The following is a 20,000-nucleotide window of genomic DNA, read 5'->3' on the forward strand; positions in this document are numbered from 1 at the left end:
GATGATGTCAGTGCCTCACCAGCCATAAACCTCACCGCACGTTACTGCCCTCCCCTGAAAATAAACCCTCCCTGAAAATATTGCAACACAGTAGCAGTCATGAGGTGATCACGCTCGCCGCCTCCTGCACCTCAAAAATGATAAGACCTCCCTGAAAATACGGCCAAGTGCTTATTTCGGGGGAGGGGGATTTCAAAAGAAAATAAGACCCTGTCTTATTTTTGGAGAAACACGGTAGCAAAAAATTAAAATAATAAAACCAAAGTGAAGCAAATAAATACAATAACAACTAGGAGAATAAATCACAAAATATAACATTCACCCTCTATTAACAATTGTTAATATAACTGCTACCTAGGAGATAAATCTAGAGCAGTGATAGCGCAAAAACATTTCACACACGCATGCTCGTCGGAGCCATGCTCCAGAAAAGCTGAACTTCCTCCCAAAGATCAGCTGGCCGACACATATGTGCAGACCTGTTTTCAGCACTGCTGCACACAGGACAGCTGTTCATTGTGCATGCCAAAAACCCGAAAGACAAACAGGCTGTGTGTGCAGGGCGACATGGCTTTGCATGCCATTTTTGGGCATGCATGCCATAGGTTTATCATCACAGATATAGAGCATTAATGTATAAAATAAAAAACAAAAATTATACATCTACAATTTATTAGTTGAGATGTACCACAACAAAAATAACATTTAAAACGAAGATAAATATATCTTTAACCAAGGAACGTGGTGACTCGGTGGCTAAGATGCTGAGCTTGTCAATCAGAAAGATCAGCAGTTCGGCAGTTTGATCTCTAGCGCCACATAACGGAGGGAGCTCCCATTACTTGTCCCAGCTTCTGCTAATCTAGCAATTTGAAAGCATGCAAAAATGCAAGTAGAAAAATAGGAACCACCTTTGGTGGAAGGTAACAGCATTCTGTGCTCTTTTGGTATTTAGTCATGCTGGCCACATGACCACAGAGACGTCTTTAGTCATCATTGGCTCTTTGGCTTTGAAACAGAAATGAGCACTGCCACCTAGAGTCAGAACGACTAGCACATATGTGCGAGGGGAACCTTTACCTTTACCCAATTATATCTTGCTTTTATCACAGCAACACAAAATTTAGCTACTCCACATGTAATGAATAGTTTTAAATCCTCATCACCATATGAGCAAATATGCTCAGCTACAAGGATTTTACTGTATCTGCCTTGAAGAAATGCAGAGGGAGGAATGTTAAATCCAGCTTTAAAGAATGCAATTCTGAGCTTTGTGAAAGTTAGAATATAGAATAATTTGCTGGTTCCCATGCAATTCACTTGTTTAATTGAGTACTTCTTACCTAATTTTAGAACTTGTGTGGACAACAGATAACATTTTAGAACATATTTATGCAGAAATATGAGAATTCAAAAGAATTCACAAACTTTTAAATGTCATTGTAAGTACATCTTTTGTTGTGTTTAATCCTAAGAATACTTACTCACAAAGCACCACATATTTTCTAAGTGTTTGGATGAATAAATTGCTATCACCATGATGAAAATGAAGAGCTGGAAGGACAACATCATCCTTTAAGCAGAATACCAAATAGGACCATCCCATTCCTTCTTTGTTTTGTTTAATTGACTTTAAATCTGTTAAACTGAAAAGGAAGGACCACTTGTTCTCGCCAGTTGTACGAACTGAAACATCTGAAAGAATAAAAAAGATAAAGAGCATTTTCACAACTGCATTATTTTACCACAATTATGATTTCCTTGCAACTGAAAAAATTTCTTCTAAAATAAATACTTGGCGTTTAAATACTTTCTGGCTAGATGTGGATAATTATAAAAAAAAGCAAATACTTGTCCCATTTTCACATATTTTAGTTTTTAATTATCATTTCTTATCATTTTATCATATCACTTTAATATGAAGAAGGAATAATATTTGTTCATTTACTCACAAATGAATAAGGATTTAGCATCCATGTATTGAGAAGAAAGTATGAAAGTTATAGAAGAAAGCAGATCATTTTGGTACCAAAGTTCTCTTTCTATGAAAGATGAAGCAACATGCAATCTGGACCGTCTCATGTTTGTGATAAGATATTATCAAAAGAGATTTCAAGTAACACACTAATTTCAGTTAATGAAAAATGCTCCAAAAATGCTCACAGGTACCACACAGAGCACTCCGCCAACCCAAAACTGAATTAATATTTCTTCAACTTCAATTTTACCTCTCTCAGAAACACTGTACTTCTAATTAGAACAGATTAAATATCATGTTGTTACTGAATTCTCTTTTTAAAAAACCTTGATAGCAAAGAGGTGAAAAGCAATATGCTGAAATCATGAAATCTGATGAAATATTTAAAATGCTTTAATAAAATAGAGATGATTCTATAACATATTTTATAGAGTCGCCTTTGGGAAGACGAACAGCACACACATTTCATAAATAAGTAACATTAGCATTTGTTACTAGTTCTTTGTTATTCAAGAAGATAAATAAAACATATAATTACTATATAATTAGTGAACTGCCTTTTTACCAATGACCAATAATCAGCATACATTCTTAATAATGTAACATGTGAATTGGAAATGTTTCTAAAGATTTAGAGAGAAGCAACCTAGAACTAAGGAGAACAATCAACCAGTGGAATGGCTTGCTTTCAGAAGTTGTGGCTGCTCCATCAGTAGATGCTTTCAAGAAGAGACTGGACAGTCATTTGTCTGAAATGATATAAGATCTCCCGCTTGAGCAGAGGAAGGACTAGATGACCTCCAAGGTCCTTTCCAATTCTGTTATTCTATTTTTTTTCATTTGCATTATTTTCTATTGAACAATTTTAAACACATTCCGTCTTACAGCAATAAAGGAAGTATTATAGTAAATCACATAAGAACTCTTAGAGTAATTATCAAGAATAACCTACACTATATTTATCTATTAACATTCTATGTTATAAATTTTTGCAAATGTTGTAAGAAACCAAATGTGCTAATTGGTTTCACATCAAAGAGTAAAGTTGTGATGTACAATTTAGTCTTTTAAGCATGTTACTTCTGAATAATTATTTTCTTTGTAATACATAACATAAATGGAGGTAATAATCCTGAGTAGTAGTAAGTGTATGAAACCAGATGATCCAAATATGAACTTATTCCAGACAATTTTATTTTTGGTGTTGGCAGCTTTTCCTCTTTTTCCTTCTCACCGCTCTTCATTCTCTGATCCAATTCTTCCTACTTCATTCACTTTCCCTCATGATCTTGTGTCCAGGATCACTCTCAATTTCCTATCAACCAATAATGCATAGTTGCTTGCTTCCCAAGCTTTTTGCAATATTTTGTAGAAACCAAATCTTCAGACTCCAGGTTTTCTGCTGATGAAATTTTGAATATTGTTTACTGCCCAAGTTGCATCAAAATGGGAGTCTGCAACTGCAAACCATAGTCTTAGAGATTTTGTATTGAGTTGCCATTTTTATTTATTTATTTGTAAAATTCTTCCTCAATAGCAATCAATATTTTCACAAAAAAACACTTTCTAGACTCTTTTGGTTAGTAAAATGATGCTGATGGGTGTTATAATAATGCTTTGGTTGACTGATAAACACAACTTTTTGGTGAGGGGAAATGCCCTTACATTTTTCCTTCTCTTATGCATAGTGTTTTCTTAGGTGGATGAGCTATTTCTGTTTTAATGATTTAAGGTAATGTATTTCTTATTATAACATATGTTAACAGTCCACGGTCCACTAGGGATGAGACATAAACAAACTGTAAAAATTAACAAATAATGCACAAACATATTTGTCCATATAGACTTGTAACAAATGAACATCCTTTAGTTCCAATAAAAATGCCTTTAACAAATACAGATGCCTTGTACTTTCATTTATTAAATTTAAATGCCATTCATCTCACTATCCAAAATGAGTCTTTTGCTACAGATGGAATATTTTTAGTGAATTCTTTAAATATTATTTCTGTATACATACCTGAATTCAGAATCTTAGAATTCCCTTTGTTATGAAAAATAGATGATCAGCATTATTAGCTGAAAGAAACTTCACAAGCACAGCAGCAAGCAAGCACCAGAAGTAAAAAGGCTATACTCAGGAAGATATATCATAGGGCTCAACCAATAAAGTCACTTTCATATTTTAATAATAAGTGTTACTTAAGTACCTCCATTTGAATGTGGCTTCTTTTTAAAAGAGACAGTGTTGACCATATCCCATTCTGCTTCATAACTGTTCGTATGTTCCACCCCTCTGAAAGTCTTCTCCTTAGGAGTCTGCACCCATTCTACAACTGAACTGGAATCCTAAATTAAAATACCAAAACAACACGAGCAGCCATTTTTCTTGTGAACCAGTTATTTAAAAAAAAATTATCCATCAATTTTATCCAGCATCCATTTTTCTGTCCACAACTATAAAGCAAATTTGTTCCAAGGAACAACATTTTTGTCATATACAAATTTAAGATTAAAAAGTACAGTAAGCCAAGTTGTAAAACAATTTACTTTGAAGAAAACTGCCAATCAAAAAATAATAAAACTTTGTTTTATAGTCCAGCTCAAGGAATGGAAAAGATAGCATTTTAGCTTCAGAAGAAAAATAGTCTTGCTCAGATATAGCATTACTCAATCTTTGGCTTGTTTAAGGCATCAGTCACAACATTCCATCTCTATGCTTTTGCAACTTCTTTCTCAAATGACATAGTAGAACTATCAGTGAAGTCATTTGCTTTCCATCCCCCACAAACAATTAAAAAAAAGAGTTCATATATCTAACAGTTGAATAAACAACAAATGTGAACTATGTAAACAGTAAATTGTGACAGATTTCCTTTAAAACTTTAATGCAAGCTGTCATGTTATAGTTAAAGAAATCAAAGACCCTTGATTTTCTAGTCTTATGATCTTGGAATATTTTAATGATTACTACTTACACAAATGTGTAATATTATTCAAGGCTCTGCCTTAGTCCACAAAATCATTTAACAGTCTTGAGCTATCTCTCCGAAGCATCTCTAAATCAAATCAAAAATCTTTAAATGCTGGATGTTAACCAAGATATCTGTCTTCTATACCAGTAGCAGAGGAGAACATGAGAGATTTCTCTCTCTCGTGACCAGGCCGAGAATCTATGAAGTTTATAATACATTTAAAGAATATACAGGAACCAAACACTAGCTGAAGCGGACACAATTCATGTTTCAACATACTTCAATCATTTTGTAGGCTTATCCAGCAAATAATCATGATGGATAATAATGAAATATAATTCTATAAACTATAAAAGCTTAGTGAACTGTAAGATGGATATTCAGGCTAATAAAGTCCATACAATTCATATGAATGCAAAAGTGCATAAAAATGCAATAACATAGCAGGATCAACTAAAACACTGATGTACCAAACAGTAGAAGAACACCAAGGTATGACAGATAAAAATACCAAGAATTGAGGACATGAATTTCCATGATCGAGAATGGAACAATGGGCAGCTGATCATTCCCCAAACTGTCTGCTAAAATTGTAACAATACTCTATCAGCAGATTAATCAAAAGCAGCTTGTCAAGAGTCCAACACATTTAGATTACAAAGTAGAAAATAAAGAGAAGCTCTGTTTTATAAACTGCGTCTTCCTCTGGTGTGGGGGACAAATAATATTCTTGTCTTACATATATAGTATGGTTCTGAAGTGCAGATTAGGCAGAGCGGGTAAACTGAAACTCTGGACAGGTAGGAGACAGGTTTAAAAAATAAGTTTGTTGCTTTTTCTGTGAAGGAAGTAAAAACTATTGATACAATAAAAGACACTGTTTATGTTAGCAAGTGCTATCAGTAGAAAATACAGGTTTGGAGCCCATTCAGAAAAGTAGAATATACTGTAGATACAGCAGGTCAGCCCATATTAAGGTCAACCTATGTTATTATCAAGTTCTACATTTCTGCTGTAAAGGAGTTTATATATTACTTTAGAGATGTATCAGCTATAAACTTGTGGACTTTGTAAATCTCCGTTTTATTTTGGCAAGGAGCCCAGTGATCACTGTCATTAAAAATATATCTTGTTCATTTGATTTAGTGAAATTGGTATTACATTAAGTAACTACATTGTATTCATTCTGGGTAGAGAACAGCTGTGTTAGGCTGTCATCCTAAAGACACTTACCTGAATATAAAACCCACTGAAGCTTGATTTTCAATAGAGTAACACAGGATTGCACTACAAATAATCCTTGTTTAGGGATGCTATTGGCACCAGCAAGTCAGTCATTAAGTGAAGCAGTCACCAAATGAATCTGTTTCTGTGCTTACAATCTTACTTAACTTCCCTTTGCTTTACAGACTTATAAAGATCATAAATGCAAGCACTGGTTGCAAAGTTCATTACCATTGTAATTGAAGATAAAGAGAAATTGTGTGTGTGTGTGTGTGTGTGTGTGTGTGTGTGTGTGTGTGTGTATGTATGTATGTATGTATATATATATATATATAAATGCTGTGAAAAGTATGTGAAGTATATAAAGGTCTGTATAAAATATAAAACATCCTACAATTTGCTGCTTTTTATCTGTTATTTCTTATTATCTTTTCAAGAGTAGAAAATCAGTTTGGGAATTGATTGTTTGGGAATTGCCAGAGTATTAAATGAAATAACCTGATTATAATTAAAATCATGTTGACCAACAATTTGTATCTCTAATTAGATATGTCAGAATAAAAAATATATTAAAGGGTCAACTGCATTCAAGCTTTGATTCAATAAACATACATAGCAATTGTGCTATGTATTATTGCCTTCTGTGGTGATTACACCCACCAGAGATAAGGAAATATTTTTTCAAGTTCTTCTCCTCCCAAGATAATCTATTATTGGATGGTGCAAATAACCTTTTAGAAAGACAACCTGCCATCTTCAAGATCATGAGTGAAAAACTAGTCCTCATTCAATTTTTGCAGTCTCCACAATTCCGTTAATTCAAAAGTTACATTATTGTTTCTTATCACTTAGCCTACTATAAAGATTAAGCAATTAAAAAAGAAAATCACAGAAAAACAGTCACATTTATATGACATCTACATCGGCACTCACAAATTGTGATCCTCTGTTTTCTAAAAAGGTTAAGAAGCAAAATATTAAGAAGCAAAATATTACCCATCCTTGTAAAGGATCAGAGGCATGACCTATGAGGAGGAGACTATTAGAAAACATGAGCTAAGCCTGGGAAAGCAAGAACGTGTGAGAAAAACAATTAAAGTTGCCCCAAATTGAGTCTCTGATAAAACACGAAGAGAATATGTTAAAACTCTGAAGATTCTGCTATAATAACCTGCATTGGTACAGTAGAGTTCTACTTCTTTGTTTGTTTCCTGATCTGGCTTACTCTGATATTTTAAAAAAGAAATCTCAAAATTCTGACCCTTAGAAATATTCATTGGGGCTTCTGGGAGTTACAATACAAAATATTTGGGAGGCAATCTGATTGTTTCAAACCTTCATTTTATTTTTATTTCAGTTTTCTAAGGTACACTTCTAAAGCTTTAACAACAATTGCTACAAATAATCAACATACCTTTTTAGCATATAGAATGTTAGAAGAGTCTAGTGAATCATCTAGAGGTCTCCAATCTATTATCACCTCAGTACCCTAAAACACAAATGATGCAATTATTAAAAAAGTAAGTCAGTCATATCATATGTTTCTATTTACAAAATATTAATTTATTCTATACAAACTATCTGTCATCTTTCATAAACAGTGGAAGGTAAATTCACAGGAATATATTCGGTATATATTTAGTTATATAGTTATATTCAAAAGAGAAAACCCTACATTATGATGTGTAACCTTTTCAATGACTCGCAATAATCCAGATTGTAAAGCATCATGATCTTCATCATTTTCACTTGAAGAATGAATGAAAACTCCTTCTTGTTCATATATAAGCTAAAAGATAAAAAATAAAAATAACAAATTTAGTAGAGTTGTTTCATTAAGAGCATTTTTGGCAATCTGTTTTGAACCTGCTCTGGGGACAAAACCAATTACTGTAATGCAATTTGGATCTTTCAGAGAAAATGACAAGCTTCTATTGCATACTCACTAGCCCAGTCAAGTAACAAATTAGGCAGAGTTTCTATTAGAATAGAACATTACATGCCGGGGGATATAATGATATGGATGGAAAAATAAACAAGACTAGTTTTGCAATACAAGCTATATTAAAATCAAGAGCTCAAAAATAGTTTATTCCATTTTTATTGATTCCAAAAGCATGTTAGTCACAAAGCAAGGAACTATTAAAATAAAAGGCTATCAATTTAAAGCTTTTAAATAAAGATATCAGAAATAAAAAAGGAAGGCTAGTTAGAATGTTACACAGAAGGTCAAATAGAAAAATAATTAAAAGTTCAGAAAAAATAATGTTCCATATGGAAATAAGTAACCCTAAAAAAAGACCACTTCCATCAGCCACTCCCCATACTTCAGAGGGCATGGACCCTTTGAATAGGCTTTCAAGGACAGGAACAAATGGGAAAAGACATGCCTTTAAATATTTTAAGATACATTCTATGTTTATGAATCTATTTCATTAAATTGAAGTGAAACTAATTTAGACTTGCTTATATTTTAGAAAATTAATCTGAAAGTGTTAGATCTAACCTCTTGTCCAGTTGTCTAAGCTTTAAATCATGGCACTGGCAACACATGAACATTTTCAGGTTCACATGTAACACTCATATGCACATATGCCTCTGCTCAAAATAAATCATTGCTTCAGAAACCAAGCAAAAGTGAATGGAGTTATTAAACTTTCCTACATCACACCAGCCAATTCATTTTTTCGCATTTATAATATCATAATGAAAAAAACCACATATCATTGCATGATAACATAAGTTCCTACCAATTCTGTCATGACAATCCTGTAACTTTAACAATGAATACAAGTGAAAGAAATATTTGAGGATTTTTTTCCCATCTCCAAACCAAGTACTATATTTCTCTGTACGAAAGATGGGAGGCTTTTAGGTTTGCTTAGGCTCATAAGACCCAGGGTGGATAAAAATCAATGATTCTTTTTAAACAAAATTTTAAAAAATCAGATTTTTATTTAAATCAGATTTTTTTTCATTTAAATTGGATTTTTATGATTTTTATCAAATTTATTTTAATAAAATGCTTTTGGAATAAAAATTTATTTAAAGATAGTTTTCTATTTAAGATACATACATTAATTTAGCTTATTCAGCATGAAATGGAGCTTATTCTGTATTATTTACATTTTTGGTAAACTCATTCAATGAATCCAAGCTCTGAAAAGGAAACCTTCATTTTGTTTGCAAATAATATTAAAGATTTTAATTACCAGCAAGAATGAGTCCTTACATTTAAAAAGAACCTGTCATTTCAGATCCATCATGGCAGCGCTTGTTAGCATGTATCCACTTACCTGCTGCCCATCATGTCCCTCACCTTGTTGTGTCACTGCCGCATCACCAGTCATCCCATTAAAATGAATGGGACTGTTGGTGAATCAACAGGGGGGTCAGAGGAGCCACTGTGGGCCAGAGATGACAGTTGCTCTTTAAAAATTATGATTTAAATTGACTTGATTTAAATCAAATCCACCCTGATGAGAGCCATTCAACTTTTTTAAAAATTATAACCCACAAATTAAGTAACCCAGTGGTTTTCAACCTGTGGTCTGCAGACCTCTGGGGGTCTGCGATGTTGTCACAGGGGGTCCATGAAGGCTTGAAGCAATGTTATGATTTAAATATTGGGCTAAGTCTTGTGGGTCCATGGCCACAAAGGTGTTTAAAGGGGTCTGTGGTGAAAAGGTTGAGAACCAGTGAACTAACCTGATACAAAAGGCAAAACAAAGAATGCCAAGATTGCAAGCTATATTACTCCTGAAATTCATCTTGCACAATCTGGTTTTATAAAAGGGTGACAAGCTTCAGGCAATATCTGTTAATTGGTATTTTAGAGATAGAAAATACAGGTAGAAAACCCTGAATCAACTTCATGGAATACAGAAGTTCTCTATTGTACAGATTTAATTTCTGGAATGATTGATAAAAATGGATTCCCCTGTTTAGTATTTAGAGTAACTGTACCAGTAGTACCTTATTTTTTTTCAGAAAGAATTATTACAAATAGAATTATTTCTTTGCATATTAATACAGGAAATTTCAAACCTTATGCTAAAGTGAATAAGGAATAAATAATATATATAAATAAATAACTTAATGAATAAATGTAAGTGAACTTTCTTTTCATTCCTAAACAAATCTTATAAGTATACTATGGTATATCACCATATCTGAAGTTACCAGCCAGCATAACCCTAGTAATTTTGAAATGATCTCCAAAGAAAAATTTGGTGGGAGGGAAGAGAAAAAACATAAAAATTCTGTAACCTATCTATCTCCCATAGATTATCAACCTAGAGTGGCCAACTCCAGCTAAAACCAGTCCTGCAGACATTCTTCTTTCCACCTCAGTAACTGTAATTGGTAATTACAGTATAGAAACTGCACTCTAAAGGGCAAAGTCAGGACACCAACAAATGTCAGTCTGGATATTATGTATGGAATGAGTTAGCACTGCCTTTCCCTCAAACTGAAGTAGATTCAGCCTCCTTGTCAATGTTTGGGCAATGTTGCCATGATTATTTTTAACCTAGTTGCTGGAGTAACTCAACCCATTTCTGGAGGAGAGAGGAAAGCTTCTGGCGAAAAGCAACAGAAATATTTTGGCCAAGGATAAAACATGCTGGAATCCTAGCTCTGATTACTGTTTGAAAACCTCAGCATACACATTTTTTACCATTTGCAAGTATTTCCTATAATGACCACGTTTTGATGATTTTGGAATTTGTGGGTGGAAATTTAAACTCTTTACTTGAAATAAATAACATTTTTGAATAATTTTAACTTGAAAAATCACTGCAAAACCTTTTACAACTAATATTTAGATAGAAAAAGCTATTAATATTTTGAGCCAACTTTGAAACATTCCTTAAAACATTACATGTACTCTAAGAAGAATCTGGATTTCCTAAAATTGATTTCTCAATTTGGATGTGATATATAAGCAGCTTAAGAAAATGTTGCATTCCTTGTATTGAAAAGTATTTTGGAAGACACCAAGTTTACTTCTACAGATATATGAAAAGTATTATTAAGATAGATTTTATAGTTTTCAAGAACATAAGTTTCATTAAACTATTTTTATGTTTGCTGAACATCTCAGTGGACATTTAAGGACTGTACATAAAACTTTTTATGCTAGCAATGTAATAAATTTGAGAACCCTTGCACATGCCCTATAATTGTCCTGTTTTAGTTTAATAATAATGCAATGGCTAATGTGAATTTAGGAAGATTATATAAGGTTTAAAGAATTGGTACAAAATTAGATATTGAAAATTCACCAACTGAAGAATTTTAGTCACCTTGGAGAGGAGCCAAAATATTTTTGCTGTGTTCAGAAAAATTATGACCTAGATTTAAAATCCATTCATTCTCAATCTATCTCTAATGAGAAAATTGATTGATTGATATATTATGCAGTTAAGATTTAATGTGTTGTTTAAAACTGAATTGCTTTTACATACTTCTTGTAATGTGTTTTTAGGAATGTGCTTTGTTTTGCATTTCTTTTCTCTTTATATTGTAGTTATACCATTAAGCAATAAAAATAAAATTTTTGAGTTCAGGTATTTGTTTATTGAATCAGAATGGATTGAAAGCTGTAATCCAGCAACATAAACATTAATTCCTAGTTACTGGAAATATTCTACACTGAGAAGTATTACTAGCTTAGGAGAAAAATTAAATATCTGAGGAACTTCGTGCTCCCACTGAAAATGATCTAAATGTAAAAGTGCTGTACATTACTTATATGTACAAAACCATATAAATATGACAATGTTGTGGTGACAAAATACCCCCTTTTAAAAACCATTTCTGTTTTAATCCACTGTTTCAAAGCACCTCAGTAGTCCATCTATTTATCAGATGTCTTAGTTGCAGCCTCCAAACAATCATTAGGTTGATATCATTTTTAAAAAATATCAGGATTTTTTTAAAATGGCAAATTTGTGTGGGAAGTTTTGTAAATCAGGTTTTTTTCCTGCATTTTAACCATGTCACAGACAGCTGCTTTGAAAGAATCAGTCAAAACAGGTCAGAATGCAGTAAAAATGAAGGATGGGTGGCTTCCATCTGACAATTCATCAGAAACGTAGATATAAACAGGAGAGTTACACAAAACCGTACCACGAAAGCCTTCTAGCGACGCTATGAGGGGTATGTTCCCTTCCCCAAAACTCCTTTGCACGACTTCCCTTTTCAAAGCACCAAGGCAAAACCTTCCTTTGAACCCGCGACCTGATCCCAGATGCGGGAAACCTTTCACGTGTCATACACCTTTCCTGATTCCGGCAGGTCAAGAGGCGGTCCTCTTCAAACGAGGGCAAAACGCCTCAGCCTCGGGCCTCCGTTGACACCACCTCCACAGCCCCGCCCGAGGTCTGGGGGCTCTTGCCCTGACGCATCTGGAGGACACCCCTCGAAGCAAGACCGGTTCAGCCAGCGGCCTGACCTCCTCCCAGCTCAGTCCGGGATTTCCGTCCCAACCATCATAATGAAATTTACTCTGCTCTCAAGGCAACATTAGTGTCGCCGCGACTCAAAAGGTTTCCTTCCTCTCCCTCCTTACCTTTCCTCCTGCCGGAGCTGCCATCTTGGCTACTAATGTTTATGATGACGTTGCTTCACGTGTTCCCAGCCGCTTCACAACAACCCCCACCCAACCGAATCTCACCGGTCTCGAGGGATCAACGCATGCGCACGGAGAAGAGGAGGATTAAGAGTTTGCGCAGTAAGTAGCGGCAGAACCCAACGAGGGTAGTAAAGGACGGGGTTTGTTTTTAGACTGCCGTTGCAAACTTGTTGCAAGTTTGGAGCGTTCATGTGAGCGTTGTTTCTAGTACTCCGTCTGTTTACGTATTGGGGTAGAATGATGAGCGTGACTTTGGCGGAATGATCATTTATACCAGTATTTCTCAACTTTAGCCACTTTAAAAGATGTGGCCAATGCCATATCTTGTTGAAAAATGAAGGAATAACATCTTTGTTTGAATGTATGATGTACAAGGACAATAATGAACATAAGGGTAGTCGATAGTTGATTGGTGGGATTATACATAATTGAAAACTGATATACAAATATAAATGGTTGGTAAATCTCTTTCATATCGGGATCTGTGATTATATAAAGGTATATTGTTATTAAACAGACAAGAGTGTAAGGAAATTAGGTTTATTGAATTGTAATTGAATATACATTGTACAATGAAAGTGAGATATTTAGTTATATTAGGTGAAAAATCTGTGGTTGTAAATGTTATTGAGAATATGGATGCAAAAACACTTGTAACCAAACGACATGCTGTATGTAATGGATGAGATCATTTTTTTAATGTTTTTTTTATTTTTATGTTTAAAAATTAAAAAAACAGATTGCAAAAAAAAAAAGATGTGGCCAATGCTTGGCTGGGGACTTCTGGGAGTTGAAGTCCACATCTCTTAAAGTGACTACGGCTGAAAGACATTGATAGAACTATAGTCAGAAGCAGCAGCATTATATCTTGTAGGTGTGGTTTTTGCACAGCTCCCAGGAATACTACTATGATATTTCTAAGGCAACAGCTAAAGTTGATAGAAATCTTGTTGTTGGAAGAAATGTCCTTCTGGGTTCAGTTCCAAGTGGAGAAAAAGACACTGGAAACATGGAGGCTGCTTGGAAAGATGTTTTAATGGTGGACAGGATCACGTGGCCTGAGCAGAAAAGGGCAGAGATGCTGAAAGTCCCTGGTTTTATGCCCTCTCTGGGCTTTGAACTTTAGCTTGTATTCTGATTAGTTGTCAGACTCCCATGGGGCCATGTAGGGGCAACACCGTAGGCTATCTCCCAGGTTTGCTTGACTTGCTGGCTGCTGATGTAATCTTCCCAGCAATGTTCCCTCTAATTTTTTTTCAGTGTGAGCAGAAAAGTATAGTGTTTGAGCGGCATATTTTCATGCCTGAGCACCTGAATTTTTTTCACAGATGTCACCTAAGACAACAACAAAATCAGTATTATTTGAAACTCAAAGTTATGTTTATTCAAAGTACCCGCTTAATTAAAAGTGTTATATAATATCAGTATCACTTAACAACGCTCCTGCTTAGCAACCAAAATGTTGGCTCAGAAAGTCTGGCATTTGAAGCACGCAAGTCTTAAAACTGTTGTTACAAGATCCTTGCACCCCTAACCCTTTAGGAAAAAAAATCCCAGGGGTCTTCAAACCTAACAGCTTTAAGACTTGTGGACTTCAACTCCCAAAATTCCTCCTCCAGTCATGTTGCGAAGTCATCTGCGTGGATCTGCTCCATCTTCGGTTTTTTTCACAGGGGGCAAGGCTGCCGCTGAAGATGCCGACGAGCCCTCGCCGCCACTAGAATAACTGCTGCTGCCTCCTCCTCCAAAAGCACCACCACATTTGCTGCCAAGCGCTGCAGCTGAGGTGAAGCCGCCAAAGCTCCCACTGGCGCCCCCGCCCATGGCAGCAGCGGCGGTGCCTCCCCCTCCACTCAGAGCACCTCAGCTGGGCTCCGGGTTACCCCTGCCGCTGCCTCCACCTCCGCCACCTTCCTACTAGCTCCCGCGGCCTCATGGCTCCGCAAAAGCACGGCAGAGGAGGAAGGGGGAGGGATAACCCGGGGGCCAGCTCAGGTGCTCTGCGTGGAGGGAGAGGCACCACTTCCACGGGCGGGGGTGCTGACGGGAGCTTTGGCGGCTTCACCTCAGCCGCAGCGTCAGGCGGCAAATTCGGCAGTGCTGTTGGAGGAGGAGGAGGCGGCAGCAGATATTCTGGTGGCGGCAGGGGCTTTGGGGGTTCATTTCAGCCGCAGAGCCAGGCGCATGCGGCTAGGATTGGCCGCCCACAAAGGACCTCCCTGGGCTTGCTTTGCTGAATACGGGGCGACTGATGCTAGTTTGAGCGGCCGCGGCCGGCGCAAACTACCATCAGTGGCTCCGTGCTCATCAAAACAAGTCTGGGGAGGTAATTTGCGGGCGGCCAGTTCTAGCCACTTGCAAAGGACTTCCCCGCGTTTGCTTTGCTGAACACAGGGCGATTGACGGTAATGAGCGGCGCAGCCGGCGCGTAGGAGGTCCTAGGAGACCAGCTGTGCCGCGTAAGCTACTGCCGCCGTCCCCGCGCCCGTGCTAACCCTAGATTTTCTGAGGCCCCTGCGCGGCAGTTAGAAACTGCTGCGCGGGTTTTTCTTGCCATGTGTGCGGCCGTGCAGCCGTGCACCTTAGAGGGAACAGTGCTTCCCAGGTGAGATAGGTAAAGGGCTAATACTATCATGTCCTGAGGCCCATGCCTGTGGGAAGGGAACTTCACCAAGACAGTGTTGTATTAGGAAAACAAGTACAGCCCATAACCAAACTAAAAGTCACTAGAATAACAAAGCCAGCATACATTCTAAAAGAAACCTGAGAATAATTACCAGGATATCAGGACAATTAGAAATAGCTGCAGAGTAGAAAGTAATACAAAAGACCTAGGAAGTGCAGGAAGAAGTTCCCCTTAAGAAAAGGAAAAGATCAGAGTGGCAACAAAGACTGATTAGCTCCAGGGCAAAAAAATGTAAAAATAGGAAATACAGTAGAAGACACTTGGGCTCATCCCAGCTCCATGGGAAGTACTTTAGGGCAGAGGAATAACAAAATGCAAGACAGGATTAGAACCATTAGCAAAGGCACACACAAAAAGTGATAAAACAATAGTACAAAGAAAACAAAAGGACTTCAAAGAGGAAAATGGTATAAAAAATGTACACTTACTGTATGTCGGGGTCAGCTCACCCAGGAACGCTGATCTACATCACTGTCGGTCTTGCTTTCCTGAAATAATAAAGACAACTTGCTTTCAAACGCAGCTTACTTCGATCCTAAATTCATTCACTCAGCCGGTGACGCTCTCCCAGCCGGGAAATCCGAACCCACGGAGGAAACCTTTTTCCGTTTAATATGCCTTAATCCAATCACCCTGGAGCTGAAGGGAGTAGATCTTTGTTATGTAGAATGGACTAGCTCAGGCCTTAATGACTCATTCACAATGGGTGGGGGGACAGTCGAGTTTCTGCCTCTTGAATTTCTACATCTCTTTTTAGGGGAAATATTCTGCCTTTTTAATATTTCCCAAAACATTCTCTAGGAGACGGGTGGGTTTTAACTTACAACATTGTTTTTCAAGGGGGCTATATCTTAATATTCCTCCTCCTATATTTTTTTCAGTCAGCAAATCACTTTGATTTTTCTACCTTTACATTGGTTAGTTACTCGTTTCCAAACTTTTGTCCACTATTAAATGCACAAACAGAATGGGACAAATTTACCTTCATTATGTGAACACCCATTCAGAGTAGAGTGCCACATCTACATTCCAGAAAACACCTAGCATGATCCCATGTTTACATGTGTATTCTTAAATCATTTAATCTTACTTTTCATTGGTATATTTTAGTAGCCTTTTTCATAATAGGTTTTTTTGTTAAATATCAGGAAATACAGGCATCAGTCTCTTTCATAGTTGCAAAATCATAAACAAACAAATCATGATGAGTTATATTCAGATTTTGTTCTCCAGAAGCTGGCTTGGGGATTCTTGATAACGCTTAAATAAATTGCATGCAATGGTGGCAGAAAAATAGTGGCAACTTTACCGCCAGCATAAAACTGGTTAAAAAGGTACCTGATATTAAAGCATACAATTGTGTAGGAGAAAAAGATACTTGTTTCAAGTGAAAGGTCACTTTTATTATATATGCATTTATATTCATAAAGATGAGCTTGAGCTCTTAGCGCAAGAGGAAATATGATTTAAAAATATAACAGATCTGAGCACATCTCCCTTATTTGGAATACAGCAGTTGAAAAATATTCAAAAGGAACACAAGCATAGCAGCCTGTAAGACTCTGGTGTTGTCAACATCATGCATGGGTCACCTTTTTCCCATATCTGACAATATAATAAAAAGGGAAGAGTTGCCATGTATGCTAACAATATCAATTCTTCTTCAGAATTCCAAATGACAGAATTTGCAATATTGTACAGAGCATGTGATTTGAAATATTTTGAGGAATAAATAGAAAGTCTAATTGTCAATGTCTATTATTGCCTCCCCATCCAAGAAATGTTGTAAGTCATACCTTTTAAAGGCAAATTGCAGATGCAGTGGTGTTTAAAATTTGTGAACCCATTTGAATGTTCACTATTTTTGCATAAATGATCTAAAAGGTTATCTGTTCTCTACATGTCTTAAACTTAGATAAGAAGATACAATTAAATAAGTCAAAAAGATAATATTTGCCCATGTATTTATTGAAGATGATCCAAATCCACTTTTGTGTGTGGCAAAAGTATGTTGACCTTTCAGTTCCTGATATGCCCCTTTTGGGCAGCAATAAGTGCAACTAAATGTTTCCAATAACTGTTGATTAGACTTACTAATCAATTTGGAAGAATTTTGGCTCATTCCTCCTTACAAAACAGCTTCAACTCAGCAATATTAGTGGGCTTCTTTGCATGAACTGCCCACTTCAGATGCTTCCATAATATTTCTGTTGATTAAGGTTACGACTTAGACCTGGCCATTCCAAAAAATTATGTTTCTCCTGCTTTAAACATTCTTGGTTGTTACGACTTATGTGTTTTTGGGTGTTTTGCCACATAACCCACATTCTCTTGAACTTCAGTTCATGGACATCATCCTGATGTTCCTGTAAAATTTGCTGGTACAATTCAGAATTTGCTGTTCCATAAATGATAGCAAATCATCCTGGTTCAGGGACAGCAAAACTGACCCAAACCATGATACAACCACCAAAGTTTTTCATTCAAGTAAAATAATCTCTTTTGGTGTGATCCATCCATAGAATATTCTTCCAATAGCCTAGGCTTATCCATGTGCTCTTTTACAAGCTAAAAATGAGCAGCTTGATGATGAGCAGTACTTCGTTGTTGTTGTTTTCTTTGGAGAGTATTGGCTTTGTCCTTGCAACCCTGCAATGTACAACATTGTCTATGGAGATTCTAAGTCGTCCAGGTCGCGGTTGTCTCAAAGGTGCTTTTTTTTCAAGAAGCAACCGGACTTTCTGGGGTTTTTTTGAAGATGTTTTGCTTCTCCTCCAAAACCTGAAGAAGCTTCGTGGATGAGAAGCTTCTTCATCTTCAAAGAAAAACCAGAAAGTCCAGTTGCCACCTTTGGGACAATACACATCTTTTCAGTGTTATGATGGCAGTCTCTGAACACTGATACCAATGCATAAGCAGGGTTTTTGTGTGTTTTTTTGGTAACCTCCCAGAGTATTACATGTCTTGCTCTTGGTTTGATTTTGATAGGCCAACCACTCTTGGCAGGATAACAGTGGTACAGAGTTGCCTCCATTTGTCCAAAGTCTGCTTGTCAGTGGACTGTTAGAGAGCCGGGTGAGCAGGTGGATGGGTAGAGTGGCAGTGGCCAGGGGCTTCCCATTTTCACACCCCCTACTGCTGCCAACCCTGCTGCCATGCCAAGTTCTGAGCAGAAGAGACCAGAAATAGCAGAGGCAGTGGGTGGCAGGGAGGTGGCAGTGGTGAGAAGTACCCATTTTCACACACCCCAATGCTGCCACTGCAGCTGAACCAAACTCTGGGCCAAAGAGGTTGGGGGCTTGGCAATGGTGACTTTTTAATGGTGAGTTGGTCAAGCCGAGCTGGTACAGCAAGTTAGTCTAGGTTGCCATGATGGCGGAAAGCCCCTGGCTACCATACTGAGATCTGCCACCTGCCCACTCACCCACTTGGCTCTACCTCCAGCCCAGTGGTGGGTTCCAGATCACGTTGCAACCAGTACATTGTGACAGGGCTGGGTGTCCACCACATGCATGTGTGCTGTGCATGCATGCGCACCCACTGCCCATGATGTTCCAGCTGCTCAGCGGAGCATCACACAAGAGCCGTACACTGCATGCATGTGTGCTAATGGCCTGGTTGGGTCAAATATAGCTCAGGAACACAGGCGGGCGGGTGGGCCCTCCGAAGCACCAAAGCTCCCAGCAAGCACCTGTACACCTGTACCGGGGCATACCGCCCACAACCCACCACTACTCCAGCCATCTGTGGCAAGTTGTCCCATGGACAATTTGAGTTGGCCAAGTGGAGTTGTCCTGTCGCAACTTGGCAATGGTGACTTGTTAATGGTGAGTTGGCCAAGCCAAGCTGGCCGCAGCGTTAGTCTAGGTGGCATGCAGAGTCCTCTGTGAGCATGCGCGCCATCACCAGCTGCTCTTCTGGTTTCCAGCATGCACATGCGCACCAGCCAGTTGGTGTTCAGGTTTCTAGCGCTCTGACACGCATGTGTGTTCCAGTTTGGGCACTCAGTGCCAAAAAAGTTCACCATCACTGATGTAGAGCTTATATTGATGCATGAAGTAGCTAAACTGATGTGGAACTTAAATTAGGATGAAGTGGTGGGAGGGAAAAATAGGTTACGCAGATGAAATTTACATGTGAAACATATCAAGTAATAGTAGTATGTCAAATACTCCTGTTTGTTTGTTCAGATTGTAGATGGTTGAAATCTGATGTTCAAGAGTCTCAATTGTGCTGCTAATTTTTCTGAAGCAGACTTATACATCCATAGAATAGTTTTATGGGAAACCTTTTTGAATATAGATCAAATCTATGGATGGTGGGGTGGTCGTTATTGAGATTTTGATGGAACTTTGAGATATACTTTTCTGTGGATTCAGATGATGAAAATGTTAATAAATCTAAAATAATGAAGGGTTTAGGCTAGATCATGAAAAACTATACCTCTTAATACTTTTTAAGCCTGAGAAAAAAATGAAACCACTCTGATCTTTGACCCTA

General features: G+C 37.3%; 1 protein-coding gene across 1 annotated transcript in view; it reads right to left on the minus strand.

The window, feature by feature from the left end:
- The window catches only part of TBC1D15 (TBC1 domain family member 15), a 40,682-nt gene extending 27,803 nt beyond the window's left edge, over positions 1-12,879 (minus strand). Inside the window, exons 1-5 of the mRNA XM_014057199.2 lie at positions 12,752-12,879; positions 7,853-7,966; positions 7,592-7,666; positions 4,189-4,327; positions 1,485-1,695 (exon numbers count right to left, since the gene is read on the minus strand). Coding sequence (XP_013912674.2) covers positions 1,485-1,695; positions 4,189-4,327; positions 7,592-7,666; positions 7,853-7,966; positions 12,752-12,775 — 563 coding nt within the window. The 5' untranslated portion in view covers positions 12,776-12,879. The remainder of the gene's footprint in view (positions 1-1,484; positions 1,696-4,188; positions 4,328-7,591; positions 7,667-7,852; positions 7,967-12,751) is intronic.
- Between the last annotated feature and the right edge of the window lie 7,121 nt (positions 12,880-20,000).

This window comes from Thamnophis sirtalis, unplaced genomic scaffold (genome assembly GCF_051295495.1).
Source record: "Thamnophis sirtalis isolate CommonGarterSnake01/CBP01778 unplaced genomic scaffold, rThaSir2_p1.2 scaffold_9, whole genome shotgun sequence".
NCBI classification, from domain to species: Eukaryota; Metazoa; Chordata; class Lepidosauria; order Squamata; family Natricidae; genus Thamnophis; species Thamnophis sirtalis.